Source organism: Panthera uncia, assembly GCF_023721935.1.
Source record: "Panthera uncia isolate 11264 chromosome A1 unlocalized genomic scaffold, Puncia_PCG_1.0 HiC_scaffold_17, whole genome shotgun sequence".
In the NCBI taxonomy this organism is placed as follows: domain Eukaryota; kingdom Metazoa; phylum Chordata; class Mammalia; order Carnivora; family Felidae; genus Panthera; species Panthera uncia.
The window spans coordinates 35084337-35094743 of NW_026057577.1; the positions used below are offsets into that span (position 1 = coordinate 35084337).

Below are 10407 nucleotides of genomic sequence, written 5' to 3' on the forward strand. Positions count from 1 at the left end.
ACATGTTAGCCATGGTGCTACAATTGCAGAATTGAGTAGAGACACACATTTACAGACTGGTTCTTTGAGAAAAGGTTACAGACCACTGTTCTGAAATCATAGCAGGCTTTTCCCGACCTTAGGGCCTTTGTACTTGCATTACCCACTGCCTGGCTAGCTCCTTTAGATCATTTAGGTTTTAGCTTTTTGAGCTCCTTCCCATACCCACATCCCTATCCCAGTCTCTTTCTCCTCCTTCATCACTACCTAAAATTATGTGCTTATTTACTGATACGTTGCCCCTTTCCGAGCGCAGAATCTTTTCTGCTTGCTTTGTACCGTGTGCAAGGTCCTAGCTTAGTGTCTGGCACAGGGTAGATGCTTAATAAACACTTGTTACATGAGTAAATATATTCACCTACACAGGGATCTGTGCCTCTTCCAGCCAGTGCTTCTTCCCTTAGGGACAGCCAGCCACTAGAGACCTTAGTCACATGCTTGTTCCTTTTCCACAGTGAGAAAAGGAAAGGAGAGAGCATGAGTTGTGTATACAGGGGTGTATGGAGCATAGATGGATGAAGCTGAAAATGCTTGGCAGGAAGCACATCCACGTCAGGAGCTGCTTGTATTATTTGCTTGCTGGGCTGGAGAGCTGCCGAGGCAGCTCACTGCAGTGGTTCGTGTGTTTATGTGGCACATTGGACACTGGTATAGTTCAGAAAGTTGGGCATGGGCTCAGTTGAGCTCAGTAAGTGCATACGAACACTGTTAATATCCAAAGCTTTGGGCTAGGCAAAAGCAGTAGTGGTTAGACCACAGAGTCTGGGGTCAGATATCCCGGATTCACATCGATCTCCATCATCTGCCAGCTGTGTATTTAGGGGCAAAATGCTCAACGTCTCTGAGCCTCAGTTTCTTATCAGTAAAATGAAGATAATAGCATAACTGAGTCCACAGTCATTCTGAAGGTGAAAGGAGATGAGGCAGGCGAAGCCCTTAGCAAAAGACCCACCACTTGGGATGTACATATGTATGTGTATGTGTATATGTATCATTCTTATCCCCAAAGACCACATTCTCTGGTTGAATTAGAAGCATAACGGGCTTGGTCTCTGGAGTCAAAGAAACTGCGTTCAAATTCTAGTCATACCATTGTGATACTGCACAAATTAATTTACCTTTCTGAGCCTTAATTTTCTCATTTGTAAAATATGGATACCAAGATACAAGCTAGGATCTTTAAGATCAAAGAAATTGACGTATATCCAAACCTCAGCAGCCCATGGCTGCTTCCCAGTCACTATTTCTAGGTGTTAGCTTCTATCATAATTGACAGTCAGAGGGGAGTCATTGAAGAATATTGAGTGATACGGCACAGACTAAAACATCCTAAAAAACTAGTAAAGGAAGCAATGCATAACACATTTGAACAGCGTTAACAGGACCCGTGAATAACGTGTGGAATGTGCTATGAGCATTCCAGGAGTTTGGAGAAAAGAGGGAGCAGGTAGACTGGATTCCGTGCTGGTGTTTCTGAAGGAGGTAGGGCTTCAGCAGAGTCGAGAAGTGGGAGGAGGGGAGACAGAAGACAACAGCAGGGCAAAGGGCATCTGATGTTGCTTCCCCTCCTCCATCCATAGGTGAGAATTTGCACTTTCTTATGACCACCCTCATTCCAGAGGCATTTGGGCACAGAAAAGTCATAACCCTTACCTTTCTGTGATTAAGGTAAAAATAACAGATCCCTGGGAGCACCTGAGTGCCTCAGTCAGTTAAGTGTTCGACTCTTGATCTCAGCTCAGGTCTTGATCTCAGGGTCGTGAGTTGGAGCCCTGCATTGGGCATGAAGCCTACTTTAAAAATAAAATAAAGTACATATCCCTGGGCCTCACTCCTAGGGATTCTCTTTTAACAGGTGTGCCACGCGGCCCAGTTTTAATAACCGTGCAGGTGATTTGGATGCACATGGTTTGGTGCCAGGCCTTAATAAGCCCAGCTCGAAGCCCCCAGTGAGTCAGCAGACTGACCAGAAGGCTTCACTGTCCCCTGTCCTAACTCTTGTTCTTCGGCTTGGAGGGGCCTCCTTTGTCCTCTCTCATTCATCCCTTACTCTGCAAATCCCATTTTTAATGTTTTTAGTTGTTAGCACCTCAGCACCTGAGCTGCATTTGAACAGCTGGCCAGGAAGGGAGAATGTCTGAAAGAGAGAGACTCAATGTATCCAGTGGAATAACCATTCAACTAGGAGCTTTGCTGTAAACTGGGAGGGGTCTTAATTTTGTTTTTGTTGTATTTGGTTGGTTGGTTGTTTGGTTGTTCTTTCTAGGTCTTTTATTTTGGGGAGTGAGTTTGTTTGTTTGTTTTGCTTTTGAACATTTGAGGTTTTCCAAAGCTTCAGTGGGTATTGAGATCAGGCGCTCACCAAGATTTTACCAGGAGAGAGCCTTGTTGACTCATCCAAATGATACAGGATCCCCTATTGACAAATTCTGGCTCTCTGCTGAGTGCTTTCTCCATATTGACTCCTGGCACTGGAGTTTTATTATAATCACTTTATAGGTACAAAAAAATTCAAGTGATCTTAATTAACATTGTCAGCCAGATGGCTGGGCAGAAGGCAGTGGTGTTTGGGTGCTAGTATCTTCAGGATAAGTTGAGAGAGCTTCATCGTTGGAGAGACCAGGTTGCTTTTAAGTTGTGTTGTATTCTCTCCCATGCTCTTCTCTTCCAGACTCTTCTGTGTGGATGTCATGAATCCAAAATACCCTTAGTATTTTTGGTTTATTCCTGAAGCCTACTGATAGGAAATTATGTAAGCATTTTGGTGGCCAACTGATAGATGTTTGACCTTGTCTTTTCCTGAAGAAGCATTCAAGATTACCTTGACACTGACCTTCCTGAAGCCTCACTGTGTGTTCTTTCGCTGCTTGCCCATTGCTTCCTTTGGTTTCTGTTCTTGCTTCTTTCCCTACAAACTGAAACTAAAGTTATGTAGTAGCAATGGGGGCGGAAATGCTTTTCTAAAACAAGCTCAGGAAGTCACTTAATTAGCCTAGGAAGGGAATAGGGGAAAATTCATTCTTTACGAACAATCTCAGAAAATTGGAGTTTTCCTAATACATTAAGAGCAAATGCACTGCCTTTCCCATTAAGAGTGATTTGTATTTTGCCGGTTCACAAGCATGAACACCGTGCCCCTGCCATCTCCAGGTCCCATGATTCCTTCTCTCTTTCTTCCTGCTATTGGACTTTGCAGCCTCAATTGGATTTTATGTAATCTTTACAGTATCACAGTAGTCTCCATGAAGATGGATTGTGATAGCACAGAAATGGGGTAGATTTCTTGGATATCGAAAAATCAAAGAGACAGAAATTTTGAAAGTTACAAGAGAAAGAGGAAGAAGACAGACTTGAGTCTTGTATGTAGGAGGGAGGAAAATTCTAGAGAACAGGAAAGAAAAATAAGAAAGGATATGGGCGGAACAGAGAGGGGGCTATTCAAAGGCTATAGATTGCCCAAAGAAAGGTGGGGAGATTTGTAGGAAGGTTAGAATCAGAGGGTAAGGATTTAAGGGAAAGTAAAATGCATAATTAGGTTAGTGAAATGCATACTAGATACCTTTAAAAACTAGTTCTTAGCATTCCTCCATGGGTACTCCACTTGGCACATAGGCATTACTGGGTAGATAGATGGGTACATGGATGGATGGATAGATGGATGGATGGTTAGATAAATTTATGGGTGGAACACCATAACCGACTTCTAACCTCAAAAGGAAAAATCTGTCACCTCTTAATAGTTTAAGCCAGCAACTTCAGAAAGTCTAGGAAACTCCACAAATTGTATGCAAAATTTTGAATGGCTGTGTCTATTTCCCTTTTTTTTTATTATAGAGAACTTTCAAAATGACCTTTATCAGAACGCTTATGTCCCACAAGAAGTTAAGAACCCCTGGTCTAAACAAGTCCTGGAAACATGTAACATAACAGGCGACTGCACTCATTTGTTCTCTCACACGTCCACCACCTCCCCTATCTGTAACGTTTTCTCGCTGTCTCTCTCCCCTCTTCCTGTACAGTTCATCCATCTCAGGAGCCTGGCTGGTTGGAAGGGACTCTGAACGGAAAGACTGGCCTCATCCCTGAGAACTACGTGGAGTTCTTTTAACCGTGGGCCCCAGCAGACCTGCTGAGCTTTCCATGGTATCCATGACAACCGCTGATTGCAGTGTTGGAGGCCGTTTCTCTTTGCCACTGAGAAATTCAGGGTGACTGACTCGGTTACTACCTGTCAACGCAAATGTTTCTGTGAACTCTGGAGCACCCATCCCCATGACCATGGCAGCTGGCATGCGGTGATACTGCAAGGAACAGAAGGAAATCAGCAGTGGAGACCATTTGATTCTGATAACCGAGAGAACGGCTGGCAAAGCCATTCCTCTCCTTTAGCACCCTAAATAGGGAGGATTCATTTGTTTCAGCAGTCATCCAAACCCCCAACCTTCTGAGAAAGGAAGTAAGAAAGATGTAAGTAGTCCTCAAGAGCATGCAGTGTAGCTTAAGTCTGGCAGGGCTGGGCATTGGCTGAGACCCAGGCTGGGCCCGTTGCTTCTGTTTACAGTAGACACTCTCTTTACCCCACCTCCAAATACTTGAGGCCCACAGTGCTACAGGCAGCTGGGTCTGTCTGTTTGCATGCAGGAGGGAGAGGGGTTATGGCACTGTTTACGTAAAATGCAATCTCTCACCATCTCCAGGCAGCCTCGGCCAAGCATCGGCAGAATTCAGCTCAGTCCCCTCTTGCAAGGGGAACACACACACCCCACGTTCCCCCTCCCAAGCTAGGAACTTCTCTGCCACTGAGGGCTGCCATCACCTCGTAACCACGGCAACCCAACCTACTCTGAAACCAAACCAAAAAAATAACACACTTTTTGCATGATATTTTTTTTTTCTCCCTGCTTTATGGTCATTTTTTGAATGGTTTTCCAACAACCTGAAGCAGAAGGGCAAGGAATTAGAGTGGTCTGCTCGGGGCAGACAGAATGGCAGCTGGGAACTCTTCCCTTTCTGATGAATTTCAGCAGCATCAGGATATATTTGGAGCAAACTCTAGTAACCTCTTGAGATTAAATTACATACAGGTTTAATATTTCTGTTCTTCCATGCTTTATAGGGGGCAATATACTGCTTCTCCACAGGTGACATCCTCCCTTTGACTTGTTCCATCATGGTCTCCCGTTCCCGTCCCTTCCCCTGCCCTCGCATGCCTGTAGTCCCTCACTGACCAGCCCTGTGGCAGTACCCTGCGCTGCTGAGCACTGGTGCCCTGGTGGCTTTCAGGGGTGATTTCAGGGCTAACCCTGTGGCCTGTAGTTTTAAAGGACATATGTGTTCACTGCCACTCAGAAAAAGGGAATTGTTTCTCAGGCTTTTGAGGCACAAGACTAATAGTATAAGCCATTGTGATTCAGGAGGCATGGAAAGATGGAATGGGTACCTTCTGAGAAAGAGAGTTTCCTGGTCCAGAAGGGGCCGGGTCTTCTGGAAGATTACCTGGGATGGGGAAGTTGGGCCTGGACATTTCACATTCACTTGGCCTTCAAAGAACAGAGTTCTCAGTGTCTTCTGCATTCGAATGTCCTTGCAAGAGTGACTCTGGGCAGACAGACTCCAAATTGATGGACCGTCAGGCTCCCCAGGAGCCCCTTGGAATGGCAGCATTGTTCCAGAGTGTTCCCCGCTTCTGGAATTCCTGTTTAGGGAAGCTTAAAGAAGAAGAGAAAAACTTGAATTGTGTTGAATTACTGTATCTTTTACTCTTTTTTTTAAAGATAAACTTGTAAATAGAGTGATTTGAAATATTATATGGCAAAGTTTTATATTTGATATTCTTGAAGCTAGTCGCTGTCGCTCCACACGTTTAAGCTCTGGTTGTTGAAGAGGTGTGTGTATGAGGGAGCAACCGGGGGCAAGGTCATCCCCTCTCTGGCCTTGAGAAAGGAGAAAACATTTCTATACACTCTCTACTGGCTCTGGTTGGTGGGCATGACTCACTGATGGTGTTCAGTCTTCTTTATGCAAATGTGTTTTTGAGCTTTTCTTGGGCTTTGAATTTGGAGAGAGAAAGAGCATTTTCAGGCAATGAATGTTTCAAAGAACTCTTGCTGGGTAGTATGAAGCAGCTCAGGATTCACATAGGTGGGGCTAGGAGTTAGATTTTGTTTTCCATGTTTCTTCTCAGGTGTATTTCTTGGTACCCCAAGGTGTCAGGACAGAAGGTGTTGGGATAGTTGCATGTTCCTTATATCTAACTCCTCGGAACATCTTTAAGGCTGTATACATGAGGCCGAGCTATTTTGTAAATGTTGTGTGTGTCTTAAGTTCTAGGAAAAACTGGCTTCTTAGGATCTTTGGTCCTCAGTACACTGCTGCTTTCCCTTCCCCTAAATACTTCCCTTCCTGTTCATCTCACATTTCCTGTAACCCCAAAATAAGAGAAAAACTCTACAGAGGGATAGAGGTTGCCATGACAGCTTTAGAGATGGTTTGAAATTTTAGATATGGTGATTCCGTTCATCAGCTCAAGGATTTACACAGTGGTGGTGCAGGACCTCATCCAGCAGCAAGCAAAACACTACCACTGAATCAGGGAATAAGCACTGAGACTGGATAAGACCAAGAGAGGACTCGGGAAAGCTCTCACTGCAAACCCAAGAAGAAAGAGAATACACAAACCGGCTCCACATACTCCCTGCAGACCTTGGACAGCTCAAGGGTCTGTTCAGTGGGGCCTGAGGGGGCAAGCCTACTCTGTGCCACTGTGCGTCCTAAATAGAAAGAGCTCAAAATATTGTTGTTAACACATTTGTCGTTTCGAATTGTCACCTGCCACACTGGAACCTTAACTAGAGCTAACCTAGGGGAGCAGAAGGCCCAGGCCCTGATTTGAGGAGCTCCTCACTAAAGCATCACTGTCGACACTTGGCCCCAGCTCGACTGCTCAGAAGCTTGTCCCTCCCTCCTCAATTGGCCCTGATCTGAAGCTGGAGGGAAATGGAGCTGTTGCCAACCTGCATTTTTCGGTAGACCCCTTCCCAGCTTCCCTGTAGCCATGCTGGGCATGTGACAGATGGCTGCTCTCCTTCCTTTCCCCAGCCAGGCTCACCTCCTCCCCATTTGCTACAGAACTGGAGAAACCTTTCAGAATGTGAGCCAACAAATAGGGAAGGAATTGGAAGACCAAAAATAGATTTTACCTTCTCTATCATCCCTGCCCCCCCCCCACCCCGGCCCCTAATTCTGCTGAATAGGGAACTTGAGGGCAGATGAGAAGAATGAACTAGGTACCGGAGTGGAGGACTATGGACCAAGATCCCCGAGCTCTCCGCGGAACCTTGTGTTTCTTTTGTAAGGCCCTGGGATGAGGCATCCAGAGCCTGAATCTTTTCTTGGGCATATGAGCAGTCTGTCCCTCCTCCTTTGGGTACTCAAAGAATTCCATGGCTACAGAAGGCCATGCTGTGAAAGAAGTAGTTTCAAATCCCTGCCCCTAAGCAAGTAAATTCTTGACTTGCTCAAGACTGATGATATTCTCTCCTGTTTTCAAAAATCAGTGTATAGAGATGGACCCTGCATAGCACAGCCTTCTTTAATATCCTATAATTGGAGCCAGTTTTTCACTTAATGTTTTGAGTATTTCTACAGCCATTATGTGTTTACCTCTGCCAGACCAAACAAACTCAGTGTAATTCTAGTTCATCTCCTTTTGCTGAGTGCTCTTTTGGATGGAGAGGCAAAGAGAAAGAAAATAAGCCATCAAGTATTGGCAGAATGGCGTTAGCAGGACAGAGCCATGCTAGTGACAAGATCATTTCAGGCATTTCCAGGACTCCAGGGTTGCACGTGCATTCCTGTAGCTCAGAGGGAAATCCTTCTATGACCTAGGTCTCCTGACAACAGCAACTCCAGTCACTCCAGAAGTTCCGTCTTGACTACAGAGACTGCTAAAGCACCCATGGTTGAAGGGTAGGGAGACAGAAATAATTGGCTAAAGGTAATTTGATCCCTTATTCGTGACTATTTACTGGTACCTTTCATTCTCTGGCTTCTGTTGCCAAAACCAAGTTGGGACCAACAGTTTTACAGACACAGGAGTCCCAGGTACAGCAGTGGCCACCATGGTACCCACAGCATGTTGCAGTGCAGAATGTTTGATGAGCAACCGTATTACCCAAGTAGGTAGCCACCACTGAAGAAACCAAATAGCTCCCTGACTTAAAAAGGAATGTCCCGGGTATTCTGTTCTGAGTTATCTGTCATTTTCTGGCAAACTTGATGGTAATCAGTTACCTAGACAACCCTGCCCCACATGTCTTTTAAGTCAACTGGGTGTCCTCTGACACACCCTTTGCTGGTGTTTAAAAAATGTATCCTGTGTGCAAATGCATTTGGCAGCCACGCTGATCTGCTGGGTGCTGAACCACTTCTCTGTAATTGTAGCATCAAAATGACACCAGCAGAGCAATGAACCTTGCACAATCCTACGGCATGCCTGAGACAAGACTCCGACAAGTAATAATTAGCTTTTTTCTCCTTTCACCGCCTACGGTCCTTGTGTAACTGAAGAACTTCTCACAGCACAGGGAGAGACCATATAGAGAATCCAGATGTCCTTCAGAGCCACCAGCCCTTGCTCACATGTGGTCTCCCGATGGAAGCACCTGTGTTCTTGGGTGAAAAGGTATTGGATGTGAAGTAGTGCCGGGAGCAGACACAAAGTAAAAGGTGAACCACGTTGAAGATCTTAGGATTGTTTTTACAAGAAATAAATATAGTTCTCAATAGGGAAAAATACATCACAGAGGAAGTTTGCAGCTAATAGTTTCGCAAAAGTTTTCCAGGACACTACAAGACGGAAACATCTTTCAAGAAGGTGGAATACTGTAGGGAGCAAAGGCTTGGCACAGTCTCAGTCCCATATAAGAAGAGCAGTTAGTAGTATATGAAAATTCTCTTGAGCGTAGTCAGAACCAGAGTATTGATAATCAAAATGTCAAATTTACCTGGAGCGGTCCCGGAGAGGTCAAGACATTGTACATCCCTTTCTACAAAGTTGTCCTGACAGACACCTACAGACAGCTACCGTGGGTATCCGGATGCCAGGGTCAACCTTATACCTGTGAAAAGAGGTTCCTCTGTTGATTCTAAAGCATCTGCGTATTAGTATGTGTTTGTGTATGTAAAGCACACATCTACATAGGCAAAGATCCAGACTCTTCCATAAGCTGGCATTTGCTGAGCCTTTGGAGCCTTTAAGAGTTAGAAGTTGGGAGTTAGAGAAACGGCAGGCTGTTGACAATAAAAATGACAAAAGATGTAAATTAAGTGCCATTTTAAAACTTCGTATTTATCAAATGGTTACTATCCACAGCTATATCCCTTATTCACTTATTAAAAGTCGTGTTGAAAAACAGATCAAACTCGTAAACCTGTAGTCGCTAATACTAGGCTAGCGCTCACAAGCACTCTCAAAGACATTTTGTCCATATTTTGGAGAAGAAACTGTTTGCATGTTTAACTCATAATTTAGGCTACCTTTGAGTATACTGCAAAGTGCTGTGTGATACAATATCAATAAAGTACTTAAAAGTGGCACTTTAAATTTTTTTAAACCGTAAATAATGCACTGTTTTAAACTTCAGTTCAGTATTGAATATTGACTGCTGTGTAAAATCCAATTCTGTCATTAAAAAGTAATTTGTGACTAGACTAGAACTTGTTCCCTGTCATTAGTAATAATAGTCTTGCCATGTTGAGGCTTTTTGAAAAATGTGCTTTTGCGTCACTAAGGCTATCTATAAAGACAATACGGTTCCTGTCGAGTGGCCTCTGAAACTTGGCTTTCTTTCATTTGCTTGGTTTATGTGACAATCCTTCTGAAACGAGTGGAAGTATGATTTTTGAATTAAATGACTTTTCCATTTGGTGGCACGTTTGTTTCTGGAGTTTCTCATAAAGTTTTGGCATGATACATATTTTCGTGTTTCTTCAAGTAAGAGTGTGAAGACCTGCTCCCAGGTCCCAGGTCTGAGCTCCTGCGGTTTACTGGTAATAACTACAGTGCTGATTTTTGACCTGCTTTGGGGAGCTCTATTTCCTTTAGGAAAGGCTAATGCTAGTGAACTTGAGGAGGAACTGTTAAGCATGTTAAACAAATTAAGCCCCAACAAGTCATCTTCCACTTAACATTTTTTAATTTTTATTTATTTATTTTGAGAGAGAGAGCCCAAACAAGGGAGGGGCAGAGAGAGGAAGATAAAGGGAGTCCCATGCCGGCTCTGCACTGCCTGTGCGGAGCCCGACGCGGGGCTCGAACTCACCAACCTGAGCCGAAACCAAGAGCCGGACGCTTAACAACTGAGCCAC

At 44.4% G+C, this 10407-nt stretch overlaps 1 protein-coding gene across 5 annotated transcripts in view; it reads left to right on the plus strand.

Annotated features, from left to right (window-relative positions):
* Positions 1-9970, plus strand: part of ARHGAP26 (Rho GTPase activating protein 26) — a 424192-nt gene extending 414222 nt beyond the window's left edge. For all 5 annotated transcript variants that reach the window (XM_049649399.1, XM_049649398.1, XM_049649400.1 and 2 more), the window contains one exon: positions 4059-9970. In XM_049649399.1, the coding sequence (XP_049505356.1) occupies positions 4059-4147 (89 nt within the window). In that variant the 3' untranslated portion in view covers positions 4148-9970. The remainder of the gene's footprint in view (positions 1-4058) is intronic.
* Positions 9971-10407: the final 437 nt, after the last annotated feature.